Genomic DNA, 19,620 nt, shown 5'->3' on the forward strand with positions numbered 1-19,620 from the left:
CATAGGAGTAGGTTGCTCTTAATTATGCTGGGTCACACTGGCCGGGATTAACTGGAGCACAGCACTCTCCAGCCACATCCTTTCCACTATTGGGGGTGGTAGGCATGCAGCATAGAACTATTCTGGCAACTTCATGTTGCTGAGGGCATCACTTTACAGCAGGGGTAGTCCTTGGGGTTTGTTTCCACACTCCTTTTATGCTGTTCCAATGTACAGGAAACTCTGCTGTCCTATGTCATGACTCTGGCTCAGTTTTATATTCTATATTTCCACATTTACTTCTCTCCTTTACCATACTTGTCTCATCAATGTAGACCAGTTGGTTGTTTTTTTAATGTTGAAAACTGGCCATTTTATGGCAAGCAAAATCACATTTCACTTCAAGTCAACCTGCAAGATAATGCAATTTACAGAGCTGGTACACTCTATTTGGTGAAAATATTTCAGGACACTTTACGCAATAGCACAGGCGCATAGTCCTGCCCAGTGAAACTTTGTATGCTTCGTATAGCCATATCTTCTATACTTAGGATGCAATTCTCATTTACAGTAAAATAAAATAAAATGCTTTTAAAAGAAAAGTGTAGATTACATGCACTTTTAGGTACACTGCCAGAATGGTGTGAAAAGGCCTTAGTGTAAATGAAATAATTTCTCTAACTTCATGAATGCTGCCAGAATGAGATCTCAAGCCAAAAGCATAACAATTAAACTACTAAAAGAAAAGGAGTACTTGTGGCACCTTAGAGAAATGCATCCGATGAAGTGAGCTGTAGCTCACGAAAGCTTATGCTCTAATAAATTTGTTAGTCTCTAAGGTGCCACAAGTACTCCTTTTCTTTTTGCGAATACAGACTAACACGGCTGCTACTCTGAAACCTGTAATTAAACTACTAGTTGCATATGTCATTCTGCATACTATTTGAATGAGCACTCCAAAACTTAGTTTACAACCTTTTTTTCTTTTAAGTTCATCTACGCTGAGTTTGTGAAAGGAGACAGGATGAGTTACAGTATAACTGCAAAACTGAATGCTTTATCATGCTCGTTGTAGATTCAGATGCACTAATTTTAAAGAAAAGAACACTACCAGTTGTTAAGCCAACTATATACAGGGAATCCTTTGCTCAGGCTGCTTCTTCGTTTCAGCTTAACCTGGCCATATCTAGATACTGCAGGAATCTTTTAATTGTGTGTGAGCTTGAACGGCCTTTATGGTGCAATAGTTAAACACATCAGAAAGGAGACTGCACTTGTAGAGCCGGCACAGGGAGCACCAGTGGGGATGCATCAGCCCTGCAGCATGCTTACCCATTTCCTTCTGACCCATTGGGGATGTTTTGTGGGGTTCTGTGAGGTTCAGATTCTGCATATGTGGAGAAGGCTGATTTTGTGTAACAAGAATACTATAGGTTTCAGAGAAGCAGCCGTGTTAGTCTGTATTCGCAAAAAGAAAAGGAGTACTTGTGGCACCTTAGAGACTAACAAATTTATTTGAGCATAAGCTTTCATGAGCTACAGCTCACTTCATCGGATGCATTTGGTGGAAAATACAGTGGGGAGATTTATATACACACACAGAGAACATGAAACAATGGGTTTTATCATACACACTGTAAGGAGACTGTAAGTGGCTATCCTTCAACAAAAAAGCTTCAAAAACAGACTCCAACGAGAGACTGCTGAATTGGAATTAATTTGCAAACTGGATACAATTAACTTAGGCTTGAATAGAGACTGGGAATGGATGAGTCATTACACAAAGTAAAACTATTTCCCCATGGTATTTCTCCCCCACGCCCCACTGTTCCTCTGATATTCTTGTTAACTGCTGGAATTAGCCTTCCTTGCTTGTCACCATGAAAGGTTTTCCTCCTCCCCCCCCCCCCCCCCGCTGCTGGTGATGGCTTATCTTAAGTGATCACTCTCCTTACAGTGTGTATGATAAACCCATTGTTTCATGTTCTCTGTGTGTATATATAAATCTCTCCTCTGTTTTTTCCACCAAATGCATCCGATGAAGTGAGCTGTAGCTCACGAAAGCTTATGCTCAAATAAATTTGTTAGTCTCTAAGGTGCCACAAGTTCTCCTTTTCTTTTTGCGAATACAGACTAACATGGCTGCTACTCTGAAAACTGTAAGGAGCGTGATCACTTAAGATGAGCCATCACCAGCAGCGGGGGGGGGGGGGGGGGGGGAGGAGGAAAACCTTTCATGGTGACAAGCAAGGTAGGCCATTTCCACCAGTTAACAAGAACATCTGAGGAACAGTGGGGGTGGGGTGGGGGGGAGAAATAACATGGGGAAATAGTTTTACTTTGTGTAATGACTCATCCATTCCCAGTCTCTATTCAAGCCTAAGTTAATTGTATCTAGTTTGCAAATTAATTCCAATTCAGCAGTCTCTCCTTGGAGTCTGTTACAGACTTGAGGGTGGCTATCCTTCAACAAAAAAACTTTAAAAACAGACTCCAACGAGAGACTGCTGAATTGGAATTAATTTGCAAACTGGATACAATTAATTTAGGCTTGAATAGAGACTGGGAATGGATGAGTCATTACACAAAAACTATTTCCCCATGTTATTTCTCCCCCCCACCCCACTTTCTTCTTTATGGTCAGGGCAGGTAAGTTCAACATTCACCCCTACTTAGATACAGTGGTATTGTTCATAAAATGGCTTTGAGTTCATCCTGCTCTATTCAGTCATAAAGGAGACCACATGCATGATGACATGCAAGCTGAATGCACGTGTCGCTGGAGAGCTGAATTTGAGATCATAGACCTTTCAAGAACTTGCAGAATAGTGTAAAAGACCCTCTCCATGTGAAACGATATTTGCATCTGTAGCCTGATGTAACGTATGATAGCATGAATTACATGAAAATATGGTAGAAACAATGCCTGCAGAGTCTAATATTAAATTTGCCAAATTTCACAGCAGCCAACATCCATATAAATTTGTTACTACTGATTAGCATCAATGTCCCATGGAAGATGAATATAAACTTGAATTCTTTTATATAATAAAAGGAGGAGGAGTATATGTAATAAGACTCCAACACTAGACATAGAACCCTGGAGTTTCAGTTCTTAGAGATAAAGGCGTAACTCTCATAGCAGTAGTAAGTGCTGATCCTTATTAGACTAGCCACTAGAGGAGGACACAACACTCAGCAAGTTACAAATAGGCAGAATAACTTTCCTTAGATTTGATTATTTTATTTTCTCATTAAATTCAGATTAAAATTTGGATAAAAGTGAGGAACAACCCCTGGATTTGAGTGTTTACAGGGCTTTTGTGTGTGGGTAGTTCCAGTGGTCACCCTTAAAAATTTACTAATCTCTTTAGATAAATTTTCAAAACTAATTAATAATTTCAAGTTCCTTAATTTTAGGGTAACTACTTGAAATGCCTTGAAGGACAGAGCCAGCCTCGGGGGTGATCAGGGTGGTTGCTATAGTCATCACCATCCAGCGGCACCAATCAATATCCGAGCACACTGCCTGGCTGCTCTGCCATTTTTTGTTTTTGTGTTTTGGCTCAGTTGCTCAGGGGGTGCCAGAAACTTTTTCCACCATCGATAGCAAAACAGGTAGTACCAGCTCTGTTAAAGGGACCTGATTTTCAGAAGTGCTGAGCACCAATAGTGTAGATGAAAGACAGTGAAACAAATTATTGAAGAATCATTTTTAAGCCTCTAGAGGATAATGGAGGTATAAGGTATAGCCAGTATGGATTTGTTAAGAATAAATCATGCCAAACCAACTTAATTTCCTCCTTTGACAGAGTTAGTGGCCTAAAGGATAGAGAGGAAGCAGTAGATGTGATACACCTTGATTTTTAGTAGGGCTCTTGACACAGTCCCACATGATATTCTCATAAGCAAACTAGGGAAATGTGGTCTAGATGAAATTACTTAGGTACACAGCTGGTTGAAAGACTGTACTCAAACAGTAGTTATCAATGGTTCACTGTCAAAACGGGAGGACATATCTAGAGGAGTTCCATAGGGATCTATCATGGGTCCAGAACTATTCAATATTTTCATTAATGAGTTGGATCATGGAGTGAAGAGTATGCTTATAAAATTTGCGGATGACGCCAAGCTGGGAGATGTTGCAAACTTGACAAATTGGAAAACTGGTCTGAAATCAAGATGAAATTCAGTAGAGACAAGTACAAAATACTACATTTTGGAAGGAAAAATCAAATGCAACTATAAAATGGGGAATAGCTGGGTAAGTGGGAGTACTGCTGGAAAGGATCTGAGGGTTATAGTGGATCACAATTTGAATACAAGTCAACAATGTGAAACATTTGCAAAAAAGGTTAATCTTTTGGGGTGTATTAACAGGAATGTCATATGTAAGACATAGGAGGTAACTGTCCCACTGTACTGGGCCCTCGTGAAGCCTAGGCGGGAGTGTTGTCCAATTCTTGGTGCCACACTTTAGAAAAGATGTGAACAAATTTGAAGAGAGACCAAAGGAGAGCAACAAAAATTATAAAAGGTTTAAAATATCTGAACTATGAGGAAAGGTTTAAAAAAACTGGGCATGTTTAGTCTTGAGAAAAGAAGACTGAGGGGGGACCTGATAACAGTCTTTGAATATGTTAAGGGCTGTTATAACAAGGACTGTAATCAATTGTTCTCTATGTCCACCAGTGGTAGGATAATGAGGAATGAGTTTAATTGACAGTAAAGGAGATTTAGGTTCCTTATTAGGAAAACTTCCTAATTTTAAGGATAGCGAAGGACTGGAATAGGCTTCAAAAGGAGGTTGTGGTTTTTAAGAACAGGTTTTAAAGAACAGGTCGGTCAAACACCTATCAGAGATGGTCTATGTTTACCTGGTCCTGCCTCAGTGCAGGGGGCTGGACTCGATGCATTCTCAAGGTCCCTTCCAACCCTATAGTTCTATGATTCTATGATTCCATACCAACAAAACAACACTACATTTTTGTTACTGTTATTGCCTGTTGAAAAGCACTAACTGTAGCTTGAGATGTCTTATGTATTTCCTCCCATTCGTGCTACTGTTCTGACAGCCTATAAATAAAATTTAAACATATGGTTTTGTTTACATAGGTTGTCCATGGTGGCATTTCCAAGGCTTAGCATTTGGAGGTGGAAGTGGGAATGGCTAAAATAAATAAATTAAAGCAACAGCAAGCAGCAGTAGTACTGGTATGAGCTGAACAATGTTCTAATGGTTCCCTGAGCTGCTGCAGAAATTTCTCATTTCAAGCAGTGAAGCTGATGCACTTTGGTGCAGTTTTAAACTGCATTTTGTCTATGGATCAGCCTCTGAATTACTGTGCAAATATGGATAATAGGGGCATGAACAACGGGGGACAAGCAAGGGCATGGGCTCTGGGGCCACAGTGGGGGCACGGAGCTCCTCCGGCCCAGGAGCCATGGTGGGGGCACAGAGGTCCTGTGGCCCCGGGGCCATGGCAGGGAGAATGAGCTCCTCCAGCCCTGGGGCCTCAGTGGGAGCCGACAGCTCCTCCACCTCAGCCGGGGCACAGAACGTGCCTCTCCAAAAGCAGTTAAATTTAAATTCCTGTGCTCGCTCCTCATAATAGACATGATGCAAACAGATGCAATAGCTCGTTCTGCCCCTCAAGGGGCCTTGCTCTTATTTGATATCTTTTACAATGGCAAATTAGGAAGGGAGGTAGCTGCCCACTATGATGCCCCAGAGGGCATGTCCGTAAATGTCAGTTATTTCCCTGCAGCAGTGTGATTTGGTTTCTCTACAGATCAAATACAAATACCATGTAGGATTTTGGGTGGCTGGTGATTGTTGGCCAGGCAGTAAACACCATAATTTTTTCATTAAAATAATAGAGGAAGTGGGATGGTCCTTTGATTAAGTCTTTTGTCTCAGCAGTCAATTCCGCACAGAGCTCAACCACTTGCTGTCTGGGAACTGGCCAAGTGAGCAGTATGAAAGTCTCGGTGTAGAGAGAGTTTAAGTATTGGTCATCAAATGTGGCACCATTGAAAAATGCAGTTAAACAGTCTGCCTTTTGCTGATTCTACTTAGTGGCCAATTTATTGTGTGGGCTAAGTGGGATGGTGGAAGAAATGGATTCTGTCAGTTTCCACTAATCTTACGTTGACTTTTCAGTCGTGCTAAGAGAACTGATGAGAAATGCTGCAGATATGCATTTGATGATGACTTTCACTATTCCTAGAGCAGGGGTGCGCAAACTTTTTGGCCTGAGGGCCACATCTGGATATGGAAATTGTATGGCGGGCCATGAATGCCCGGTGGGGGTGGGGGACTCTGTGGGGTGTAGCATGGAAGGGCTCTACAAGGGATATTACCGAGTGGGGGCAGGGAGGACTCATGGGGTGTTGCACGGGGAAGAGAGCTCTACAGGGTCGGTACCGGGGACTCCTAGGGGTCTTGCTGGCAGTGACACCAAGGCAGCCGTACCAGGCACCACCATGGGCGGAGGCACCCTAGCTGGGATGAGTGTGGCCCTGGGCAGATTTGAGGCTCTCGAGGGTGGGGCCATAGAAGACCAGGAGGGGATTGGGTGCGTGGCAGCATGGGGGGGGGCACTGCATGGGGGGCCCCTACAATGTAGAGGTTGGGTTCTGATCCTGGAAACAGCACGGTGAAGTCATGCCTGCACAGTATGACTCTGTGTGCTGGAAGATGGTGCTCATCAAGGGAATTATGAGTTGGGGGCTGGGGAGCACTGGGCGGGGCAAGCCCCTGACCCTGCTCCCCGGCGGGAGAAGCAGGACGAGCCCCTGAACCCACTCCCCACTGGGAGCTCGAGGGCCAGATAAAAACATCTGATGGGCTGGAAGTGACCTTCAGGCTGTAGTTTGCCCACCCCTGTTCTAGAGTCACAAAAAAAGTTGTAGTAGCTCGATGTGAAACTTGGTCTTGGACTGGGACCACTACAAAAGCAGTTGCAATAACATGGACATCATCTGTAAGGGGCAATGGAAAAAGAAGTCTCAAGAATTTAGCCTCTTGCTCTCAAACAGAATAGCTCCTGAGACAGGTGAAAGGAATTAGAAAACATGCCAGGATAGAGCTGCTCATCCACTGAAGAGACCTTAAATATCCCTATTATATAGCTCCACCCTGTTTACTTCCAAATCTCTAGGGACTTTTGATTTAACTAAGTAGAGTCGTAATAAAGCCGAGTTATACAAATTTGGCATGGCAGTATAATGAATGAGTGGCAAAGTTTAGGAAATAATAAAGTTATAGAACTATTCAGAAGCCTAGAGGAAAGGAGAACAGGTGGAGTTCATTGGTGATTGGACAGAGTGAGGCTTGTGTAGGTAGTAGGGGCAAAGTGTTGTCTGTCATTGGAAGAAGAAAAGAGGGGAGTGCATGGAGCTGAAAATAAGGGATTATTATTTAGAAACTTCTGAAAGAAAGATGTCAAGCAGCAAGACAGAAAAGACTGGTGCCCATCTCAAAGTGTAAAAAAACTGGTCTCTTCTGATTCTTCAAGATCAAATGTACTATTGGAAGAAACTTTGTCTATTGAAATGGAAAAGCAAAACAGTAACGATCCTGCAAAATATACCAGCAATGAAATGTTAAAAGTTTTCAAGCAGCTGTTAAACATCAGCTTCATTCAGAAACAATCTCAGATCCTCTTAGTACCAAAAGAATGGCAAAGATTACTCAGGATTATTCCCTAAAGTAAAATGCAATGCAAAAACTTGACTTTGAGGAAACTAGAAGTTTCTTTTATGCTAACGCATGACATTCAATGTAGCACAAACTGAGCATCTGAAAGAAATGATTGATGCCCCAGCTTCTTAATGACTCTTGGTGGCACTCTAAGGAACATTGTGTTTCTGCATTTGCATTCAACTTTGCACTGGGCAAAAGGAAGATTTTAATTAGAACACATCATTCATTTTATACAACAAGGATTTTCAGGAGCAGCAGTAATTTAATAAAAGAAAATAAAGTTTTGGGGAGATTTGAGAGATTACAGGTGACTGACGCTAGTGTCCAGTGTAAGTGGAAATTTGGCTTGATGTAATTAACAAAGAACTGGTATCACACAAATGCAAAATTTTAAAAATGGGCCAGAGAAGCTATCAATCTTTTCCATTACTTAGCCAGCATCACTGATCCCAAATGCAAAAGTCAGATATTGTACCCCAAAAGGAAGAAACATGGCAATTGTCAATGTTGCCAATTCTCATGATTTTATCGCAAGTCTTGCCATATTTGGAATTTTTCTTAAAGACCTAGCTCCTGAAGTCTGGTGGTAATGTAAGAATCTCACTTTTTTAACGTTAAGTCTCTAGCCCCCACAACTGAGGAGAAAAGCTAGAAAAAGTCACCAACCCTAAAAGCTCAAAAACTAGAAGGTAAAAAAAAAAGCTCAAATTTTATTTTTTTTATTTCTATCTTATTTTTGAACTATTATAATACTGATATACTATAAACTAAATTTTTTTCCTTTTCTTCTAAAATTGAAGATCCATATTTCTACACTAAATGTATGCTTGCAAAGAACTTTGCGTTTTTGTCCATTATGCCAATAAGGTGACAAATTGTGGAAGTAAAATCCCAGAAAATAGGACAATTAATTTCAGAATGTTGAAGGGACCGTTGTGATCATCTAGTCTGACGTCTTGCTTAACACAGGCCATAGAACTTCCAGGAATTAATTCCTGTTTCAAGTCCAATAGCTGTGGTTGAACTAGAGCATATCTTTAGGAAAACATCCAATCTTGATTTAAAGACTTCCAGTGACTGAGAATCTACCACAACCATTTTCCTCTGTACAGTACATTTACACTCTGTTCCAGTACATTTGGATGGTGTGGTCAAAACTCGATACCTATTAAGGTGCTAAAAAGTAATAAAACTGGTATGTATGTATGGTATTTAAGGGCAGATACAAAAGCATGGTAGGGCTATTATTGTATTCTCATATTTTACTTACAGAATTGCAAGCTTTATGTTTTTGATAATGTGTTTGCCACATTTGAGCAATGAATATGCTTATGAACTGAATCATGTAATGTGTTTTCTGTGTTTCATTTTATGAAACCTCCATGACTCTCTTCAATTTTTTCCACTGGAATTTTTGAGTGGTCTTTTTTCCAGAAAAAAAGTGTTTTTTTTTTATTTGGGGGAGGGAGAGAGGGAGTACAACATCCTTGTGCTATGCCAGTATGGTGAATTACTCAGTCATTCCTTGCTAATGGAGGACTAATGCATTTGTGAGAGATCATTTTCTACTTTTTAAAAATAAAGTGTTCACTGCATTTTTCTATGTGAAACAAATCCCAGCAAAGGAAAAGTGCACATTTTTAAAGTCATACTGAAGTACGGTATAGATCTCTGTCTATAGACACTGTCTGTGGGAGTTGTCATGAAATACTGCTTCGCTCTCGAGGTTAGTGGTATAATCATAAAATCTGAAGAAAATCCATTTTTCTGTAAGTAATTTTTTAAAAGAACAGCTCTTCTCTGAAAAATGACTGCATGAGAATAGCATGTTCTTACTCAGAGCAGCTAACCATCTCCTCAGCTTATGTTACTGGCAAATATATTTTTGGATTGCTTTTTAGGTTTGGACTACTTTTTACTGCTAGTAACACAGCACACCTAACATTGCAATGGGAGACAAGCTGAATTCTAGCATGGGCTTGCTCATCAGCAACAGAATTGTTAAATGAGTGAAAAATGCAGGGCCATATTTTGCCTTAAGTTACACCACTCTAACTCCATTGAACACAATGGGATTGCATAGGAACATCATTTTGGAGCCAATAGAATTGCTGAGACAGGAACTTATCCTAATTATAGAATCTTTATTATTAAATACATGAGGGAAATAACATAGCTTGATTTTCAGCTCGCTGGTTGAGTAAGCAAGGCTGGCAGATTGAAGAGAATCTTAAATCAGAGCCTTGTTTTTAAGAAACCCCATCCCTTTTAGTATTTATGGTAGGGTTTATATTTTACCACTGCTGGAACCACACTTGGAGGCCAGTACTGATACTCAATGCGACATCCGATGAAGGGAGCTGTAGCTCACGAAAGCTTATGCTCAAATAAATTTGTTAGTCTCTAAAGTGCCACAAGTACTCCTTTTCTTTTTGCGAATACGAACTAACATGGCTGCTACTCTGAAACCTGACAAAATGCATAGTTTTCTAAACTTTGAGTATTTTCTACCAAAATATGATTTGTCTTTTAGCAAAAATCTATCCATTTGCTTTTTAAAACATGGTTTAAAATCTTGTAAGTGAATTTATTGTTTGTGGGAGGTGTATGAACAGAGGCAGTGCAAACTCCCCCACTCTACCCTATGTATTAGACCAACTTCCTGACATGAAAAGTGAAAAATCATAGTCTGGTCTCCATGCACATTTGCTTCTTTGGTGGGATTGCTACCACAAAGATGCAATCAGCACTCATGGTGGTGCTGGTTTTTCTGCAGATGACCTGAGAATGCTGGGAAATGGGTTCTGCCCATTTGAGATCCTATATATATATTACTGTGCCCAGAGGGTTTGTTTCAAGTCTTAATGTACATAACCTGGTTCTTCTCTGTTAGGTCTTGTAATACCATGAAAGTCCAAGTCGTCAAATAGTAACGAGTCTATTACAGGAGTGGGTGGGTGAGGTTCTGTGGTCTGCACTGTGCAGGAGGTCAGACTAGATGATCATGATGGTCCCTTCTGGCCTTAAAGTCTATGAGAAGAAGACAACATACTAAGAGACTCTCCATACTTTTTTAAATTGTTGTTTATACATGTTGTGGTAAACAACTGAATACTACTGTCAGGGTATTATCTAAGCACTTGATGCTCAAGCTATTATTAGCATGTGCATAAAGTACATTTGCCATGATCTTTGCTGTGGTTAGGGGTCCATATGTGAGATTTTTGTCAGATTTTTGTCTTTGAAAATATTTAAACTTACACCCACTCACTTTTCTGAGGTTAAACATCTTGAATAAGTCATTTTTCTCTTCTGAAGGGAAGCCAACCAACCTCTGAGAACCTGACTGCATATACTGATCAGTGCAAACATAAGGGGATCTCTGAGGTATAACAAATAGATAGTAGTGAGTCATTAACTAGCTGTGGTTATAGATTATTGAGTTTCAGAACCTGTCTTGGTGCTTGTTTTACAATTGTACCCTGGTTATTGAACTTGAGATATGTTGGCATGACTGTAAATCTTTGAAATACTTAAATCTTCAGTGCAGAATTCCTTTGAACGTAAGAGAACCCCTCTCAAAAGCCTGGTATTTGATATATCAGTGCCAGAGGTTAACATTTCTTAAAGCTAACTTCAAATACAACCACCACGTCAGAATTCCTGCTTGACTCCTGCACCAACAAAAGCTGTTCTCTCTTACTGGCAGTGGCAGATCTAAGCACAGTGGTAGAAGCAGCTCTACTCACTACTGCCCTTTTCAGAAGAATTTAAGTTTTCATTTTTAAACAGAAAATAAGCTTCTTACTTTTCTGGTTACAAAGAAAAACCTTCCATGGCAGAACCAATGCATTGTTTCTTGCCTGAGTATGCAGCCAAGCAGACTGAAACAGTAGCTGCCCTCGTGCTTTTCAGTGGGAGCTAATTCTGAAGCCAAGTGGCAACTTACAAATCTGAGTTTTTTTAAAAGTAAATATTCAAACAGCTTGAGGGAAAAATCCATTATATCCAGATAGGGGAAATAAGTCACTTGCTTCAGCAAGTAAGCAAAACACTTAAGCCTTTCCCTGCAAGCTCCACACATGCGACAGGATGTGGTGTCTGAAGCAAACACTGTAAGCCTATTACAGAAAGTTTTCCAGGATATTATTAGTATTGGCTGTTTGCTAGTTGTTTAGGAAGATTTAGGATGATGAATTATCTCCTTCATAGAAATAAATCACTTTATGTACACAATACGTTTAGTCTTTAAAATCAGTTCATTTCTTTTTTTCCCCCCAGGTGTTGCTGCTTTGGACTCCAGTGTTTCTGGGAAGATTGGTTTGCGTGCCGTTGTATATTATTTCTGCACTACAGTCATAGCTGTAATTCTAGGTAACATCCTACACTGTAGCCTTTAGAAACCTTAAAATATTGTGTAATTAGAAGTTTACAGCATCATGCAAATACTGGGTTTTCACTGCTAACATGGAGATTGAGTCGATTCTCAGTGGTCCAACATCTAAAGTTGGATAAGATCTTTCTATGGGGCCTGTGACAAACCTGTAATGAATATGGGGATTTCAAGAAAGAATCTAAAGGCCTGATCCTATACCTCTGAAATAAGTGGGAGTTTTGCTATGGATTTCAGTTCCGGGACTCTCTGCCCAGGTAAAGTTTAATTATCAGCATGATGTAATTGACTAAACAGTATTCTGCCTTTGTGCAGGCCAGATGTAAATGCAGATAGAATCTTCTTCAACCAGAGTCCAAAAAGCAAAGTTATAAATTGAGACTTGTTTCAGCCACAGTCCTAGAAGCACAAATACATAGTGTGACTCACCTCCCCAGGGAGTGAGAAACCCTGCTGCTTCCCTTCTCAGCTCCTTCCCTCTTCCAAGAGGGTTTCCCGCTCTCTCTTCTCACTGCCAGGTTCCACTCCTGCCTTCCTGCAGCACAGCCCTCTTGTAGTCCACTAGTTCTATACAGCAGCTCAGCCCAGCCACTCAGGGCAGGCATCAGTGGCCCTTCTTCTTAATCCATGGGAGAGAATTAACCCCCTATATGCCAACTTCTCTGTAGAGTCAAACACAAGATCACATTATGGGCCCAGATATCTCCTATTTATGGGAATAGTGTAAATTCATTTAAAGGCAGAATTTTGCTCCAAGAATGACCCATTTGCACATGAAAAAGCTACTTAACAGTTGGAAAAAACGGGAGTGTAGATGCATGAGCCTGATTCATCCCTAGCAAAACTTCACTGATGTCAAATACCAGGATAAATTTGGCCTGTGACTTGCACAGCTTAGGATAATACTTTATTTAGTTTAAATATGTGTGTGAGGAACTTTCAATGAATAAATGCAAACCAATTTAAATACAGAATAAGTTGGGAGTTGCCAGCTCCTGCTTTAGAATTTCTATTTCTGAGGGGAGTTTACACAAAGTTAGTTCTGCCTGTATCAATAAAAGTAATTCATTGACAGGAGTGTTGAGGGATCACAGAGCTACAATTTGATTTATTTTTGTTCATTTATTTTGAACAATAAGGAATACCATGACAAGGGCTTAGCTTTTCTTATATCATAGTAACAATGCCTGATCCTGATCCCACTGAAGTCAATGGAAGTTTGTCATTGACTTCACTGTGAGCAAGACCAGGCCCTATGTTTACAGCATGTTTACAGATATTTTTCATTCTGTCTGTTTCTGAAACCTAGTCTTGTGTGAACCTAATGCCCTAGGCTATCTTTACAAAAGTAAATTCAGTTCTGTGGATTCATGGAGTGAGGCAACCCTATTATCATCTGAAAGCTAGTCATGAAAACTAGCTGTGTGAAGAAAAATTAGACCAGCTCTTGAAAACATCACAACAGGAAAAAGCAACCATTTGCTCTTAAAGTAATTGCTCTTGGTGAAAATTTTATATATATAATTGTTTTGAATAGATAATATACACAAGAAGAATAATGTCAGAAGGGTCTAACTCTATCACTAGCATCATAGAACTGCCACTGACCAGACAAGTCTCTATTCTATTGGGAGGACCTATTCTTTAAGGATTCCAACAACGTGTATTTCTCTTGATTACAGGGATTGTGCTAGTTGTGACCATAAAACCTGGGGTGTCTCAGAAAGTTGATGAAATTGACAGAACGGGCAGCACCCCTGAAGTCACGACGGTGGATGCAATGCTAGATCTGATTAGGTGAGTTTTTCAGCTTCCCTACTCTCGCTTCAAAAGGCTAAAGATAAAGTGCAATGATTAAAGTGCATAACATACAAATGCTTCACAATATCATTTGGAAGAGTAAGGATACAGAAAAAACCCTATGTTCCCAAAGGTTGGATAAACGATCACATAGCTTAAGATGGATTCATACAAAACAGTTTTGTAAAATACTCTTTTGCCTACACTAGCACCTGCCAGGGTTGCTTTTGCAAATAAGGTTGTGTACATGAGACACTTCCGATAGTAACTCACCCAAGGATCCAGCGTCAACATTGCCCCTGCAGTTTATTTCCTCTGCCTCCAATGCAAACAATGTTACGCTTATTGTCTTAGTATGAGAAGAGTATCCAAAAAAGACAGGTCAAAAGGCTAGTTGCCCGATGGCAACTCTGGAATTCTGTTTCCTAGAGCATAGAAGACTGCATAGTGTAGCTGTGCTGTGCTTTCTCTTCTCAATAAAGGAAGGAAGGTAACAGATACACTGCATATATATTTCCTCTGCTTGCCTAGTCTACTGGTTTGCTGTGTCATCTGGTTTCAAAGCAATCTGGTTACTTCCCTTCCCTGACCATGGTACTGACAACGATGGATAAATGAAGTGGTTACGAAAAAATCAGCAAGGTGAAGTATGTACAAAAGACCTGAGCTACTGGGCTCCCCAGTAAAATTTTTCATCCCTGGTATCAGCTGAATAATATGTAATTTGTTGAGAGGAATGCAGACATCAGACCAATGGGCTTCTTTCCCAGTAATGGCTCAGTAATTATAAAAATGTTTTATGGCTTCCCACCTCACCCCCACAATTACAGTTAGTCATTGCTCAGAATCACTTACATCTGTGGATGCTTTTCTTTCTATGGCATTTTTGCTTAATTGCTAATGTAAAATCAACAGCTGAACAACTAAGATAGGTGTTCTCATCACATTTCACTATCAAAGAAACCAAAAACTGGCTGATGATTACAGCAAATATTTATTGGCGTGATATTCATAAAATATCTGTCACTCCCCCACCATCCTCACAGCTCATAAGGAGGCCTGTGTGATACCAACACCACCATAGTTCATACTGGTGCCTCTGTGTCCCCCACCCTATAGCCTCTGACATTCCCACTCTCTGTTCCCCTTCACTTTGCAAAGCAGGAGCAGCAGGTGGCTGGAAAAAACCCATCTCTCCCTATTGCAGCATAGCTGCGGCAGAAGCACTCAGCTAGGCTCCACCTGGTCAGCCACGCTGGAAAACTTAAGGTGGCCTGTTGCTTGCCACTTGGGCAATGCATATGAGATCATGTAGGCTTGGCATGTACAGTGATTCTGTGAATGCACAAGAGGAACATATGCAGGTTTAGAAAAAATAATTGAATTATTTTTATTTTAGATAATTGTCCAGTTTTGGTCTCAATCTCATGACTACCCTTCTTATAAACCACCATGACCTAAAAGTTACGATGGTGATCTAAAATTCTGCTACTATGAATTATAGCAACTTTTGCATCTCAATTGGTTTTAAGGGCCAAATCCTGATGTCCTGGTTCTGGTTTCATCCAGTCCACACTTGTGCAGACTGCCAAAGACTTCAAAGGAATTTTGCCTGACTAAGAATCTGAAAAATAGAGAGAGGATTTTGAGGATGATTTTGAAGGGATATAAATGCTAATGCTTCAGGGCACGGGTCAACCTCTAAATAATGGGGTTAGGAAGAAACTTTCCCATCAGGGCAGGTTATCCCATAATTGCTCACTACAAAGTTTCTTGCCACATCTTTTGATGCATCTGGCATTGGCCACTGTCTGAGACAAGCAACTGGATTACATTGACCTCTGGTTTGATCCAGCATCGTGATTTCTCTGTTCCTAATTTTTTCATTAAATGAAAATGGTTCTTGATGTTGGAATATGTGGGAATCTTCCAACAGCCAAGATTCATTTCGGAATTCAGGCTTATAACAAAAAACCTTTTCCCCCCACCACAATGTTAATAAACGTCATTCCTTTTCCTGCACGTCTCTGCCCGAGACATGGTGAACTATATAAAAATGAGTTTAGACTCATTACTGTACTCCTCCTGCAAATGAGGGAAACAGCACAGCATAGAAGGAGGATCCTGGATCTGTTCATCAATTTAAACGTCAAATACTGAAACGTGACCCTGGAATTCCACATTAAACAGCCACCTGAGCATTATAAATCCTGAAGCTTTGTCTTGGCCACTGCTTCAAAGCTGACAGTGATACAGTCACCACTGTTTGGGAAGAGTGATTGCATACAACAGCAATACACTCCATTCTGTTTTTCAACCAGCTGGTTATTTTATTTTGGAAAATAGATTGTTTTTAGTATGTCATAACATTGTAAAGCCTTTAATTTATTTAACAGGAATATGTTCCCAGAAAACCTCGTCCAGGCTTGTTTTCAACAGGTAAGGTCAAATATTTTTTGTTGTTGTTGCAGTTTTTATTCCCACCTATTCAGTTCTTATTTCCAAGTCCCGAGGATGTTCCCTTGCGTTGCAGTGTGGTAGGAATGTTATGAAAAATCAGGGTGGCTCTTGCATTGAGCCACAGCATTGAGACAAATGGTCTAGTGGAAAACATTATATTGTTAAAAAAAAACTCATTTTCCTTTCCACTGAAATAGACTTTATATCACTAGCTCAAAAAAATTTATTGATCCCTCCCAAGGCCCACTGCTTTGGGAAATAGAAGAAGAACCAAAGCAATATGTGAGCATAAAGTTTGCTCTTCAGAGATAATGGATGGGTAGAGGTGTGATAATTTTGTAATGATCTGATTGCCTTGTTCTTACAGTTCCATTGAGACAATCTTTAAACTCTTCCTCTGTCTGATGAAATCTGCATGCACACACCCCTAACTCGTCCCCTACACACCCCATACATCTCTCTCAAATCTGCTGTAGATGGTTGGAACTGATGTCTGGGTGTCTACTCTACATGATAAACACAGATTATAGCTGAAAGATCTCTCTTGAAAAAGAATGAGACCTAGAAGAGTTAAGGTTTTTATTGGTGCTACAGCAGAGATAAAAAGCTCCATCTACCCAACAGTCTTGTTCCTGATTCATTCACATCTAAAACTGGGGAAAAGACCTTTGAGGAAATTCGCAAATATATATGTTGTATCTCATGATGTCATCTGCTTCCCTTTTTTTGCTTTCCTCAACAGTTGCCTACCAGAGTTATTGCGGGGCAATACAGAACTAAACTTTTTCCAAGAAAAGAGGTTAATCTTTCTCTACAAAATAGTGTGTTCAGTATGTTTAAGTGTTTACAGCAGTAGTAAATTTTTATGTATATTTTAAGGGACAAATCCTGCTCCTTGCATCAGTCTTGCGAAAGGCTTCCCTGCAGGAGTAGAGAGGAAGGAACCCATTTTTGTACCCTCATGGCTACAGCATCTCCCCCGTGGAGTATATGTTCTCCACCAGCGAATGGGGAATAGCTGGTGAAGCTACAGAGTTGCTCTGGATCCATCTTCACTACCAACCTCTCAACAGTGACTCTCAGAAATTCCTCTTTGAACATCTGCTCCACTACACCCGCATATTGCAGCTCTCTTGTGCTGGGTTCAGGAATCCTGCTCTGTCCCAACAGAAATGCACAAGTTCCACACGGTGCACCAGAAGGGTGGGGAGCAGAATTTGCATGATAGTATCTGTGTATGAGTGAGCCCCTTTCCAGTAGCTCAGATGGAGAAATTCAGTCACTCAAAGTCATTTGAAAGCTTTACATGTTTGTGTGTAAGTGCTGGCCAAAAATTTTATGAAAGTCAGAACTGTACCTTTTCCTCAGAATTACTGGGTAGATTTGCCATTGTTGATTTTCCTAGTATTCCCAAATAAATGTTGTTATTTCCTCCCACAAATTTCAGTATAAAACCAAACGTGAAGAAGTGAAACTTACAAGTGAACTGGAAAAAAACAGCACCGCGGTTACAGAAGAGCCTGTCACAATTGTCATGACAACAGAGGCTTTGGAAGTGAGGTTTTTATTAATATATTCTGTGTTACAAAGAGAGGTATAAAAAATAGGGAGGGATTTCTACATGGATATGTGGTTTGTTCAATATATTAATGATCTGGAAGAGGAACTAAACAGCAAGTTGGTGACATTTTTCTTGGACAAAAATAAGGTAATATACAATGGGGGAAAATAATCTAAAGGTCTTATGTGATGAACTCTAAACTTGCTGATTCACTGGAGGAAATAGTCATTATGGATGGCTTGCTCAAGCTATATGTCTAATGTGCAGTAGAGATTAAAGAAATAAATAAAATACCTGTGGGTATTATAAAAAGAAAGGAAAAGAAAAGAATGTGACCATATGATGGCATTCTGATAAATGGTAGTTGTTAAATGTTCTTGCATTTTGGTAATTCCTCAAGAAAAATATAGTAGGGAATGAAAAATATAGTAGAGAATGAAAAATAAAGAAGAGATTTAACAAATATGAACAGAGGTATGGAAAGACTTACATATGACAACAGCTTGCAAAGACTAGGGTTAGGCTAGAGAAGAGAAAAGAGTAAGAAGGGATTTAATAGATGAACACAGAATTATGAGCAGAACAATATAATTAATACTGATCATACTGATCAGATGCTTTTTTTTTTAAACTGCCGTCTCATAATATAAGAGCAAGGGGAGATTTACCTAACTTAAATGCTAAAGTGGAAGGCAGTGGAGAATTAGGCCCTGTGTCTATTTAACTTTTTTCTCATACAATTATACTGCACTTGAGACTCATAAGTAGTTGAACAATACAACTTAGGTCTTCCACTGAAATATCATGCGTCAGATTCTACCCTCATTATACTTATGCAAATCCACTAACTTCAGTTGAATTATATTCATGTAACTAAGGGCAAAACTGGATACCTTAAACATGATTCTCAATTGCACTAAGGCCCCTTTACAGTGATCTGGATACTGGCCCCTGCACAGAGGGTCTCCCTATCTGGCACAGAGTTGGCATAAGGGCTGTACATCAGCCCTGCTCTCAATCCCCAGTGCAGGAAGTGGATCATGTTCATGTTGGGAGTGTGGCTAGAGCACACTATGCTATAGTTATTTTCTGCTTCCCAGGGCCCTGGGAAACAGTGTGCAAATAAGAGCAGTCCTGGGGCCACTGTAACTTACCCTACAGTATGGACAGGTCCTTGCATTCATAGGTGCTGGAACTAGGGGTGCTGGAGGTGCGTCAGCACCCGCTGGTTTGAAGTAGTTTCCATCATGTATAGGGTTTACAGTTTGGTTCAATGGCTCTCAGCACCCCCACTCTACAGATTGTTCCAGCACCGCTGCTTGCATAACCTTAGGATTGTAAAGCCACCTTAATTGCCCCCCACACACATACTCCCTGCTGTAAGTGTGAGACCAGAGAATCAGGCGCCTTGTTTTTTCAGTAAAAGATCTAAGATGTGTTTTCATTTTAGGACTCATGTAAACTAAATATACTGTTCCTGTTCAGTAACGCTCTTCTTGGTTTCAATCTACAGAACAAAACCAAAGAATACAAAATAGTGGGCATGTATTCCGATGGCATTAATGTGCTGGGCTTGATTGTCTTTTGTCTTGTCTTTGGAATTGTTATTGGGAAAATGGGAGAAAAGGGACAAGTCCTAGTGGATTTTTTCAATGCACTGAACGATGCTACAATGAAAATTGTTCAGCTAATCATGTGGTGAGTATAATGATAGCCTGA

The 19,620-nt window shown here is 40.2% G+C and overlaps 1 protein-coding gene across 1 annotated transcript in view; it reads left to right on the top strand.

Annotated features, from left to right (window-relative positions):
• SLC1A1 (solute carrier family 1 member 1) overlaps window positions 1–19,620 on the top strand; it is a 76,241-nt gene that overhangs the window by 36,964 nt on the left and 19,657 nt on the right. The window contains exons 3-7 of the mRNA XM_038402732.2: window positions 11,969–12,061; window positions 13,763–13,877; window positions 16,277–16,319; window positions 17,788–17,895; window positions 19,415–19,599. Coding sequence (XP_038258660.1) covers window positions 11,969–12,061; window positions 13,763–13,877; window positions 16,277–16,319; window positions 17,788–17,895; window positions 19,415–19,599 — 544 coding nt within the window. The remainder of the gene's footprint in view (window positions 1–11,968; window positions 12,062–13,762; window positions 13,878–16,276; window positions 16,320–17,787; window positions 17,896–19,414; window positions 19,600–19,620) is intronic.

The sequence above is a fragment of the Dermochelys coriacea genome, chromosome 5 (genome assembly GCF_009764565.3).
Source record: "Dermochelys coriacea isolate rDerCor1 chromosome 5, rDerCor1.pri.v4, whole genome shotgun sequence".
NCBI lineage: Eukaryota > Metazoa > Chordata > Testudines > Dermochelyidae > Dermochelys > Dermochelys coriacea.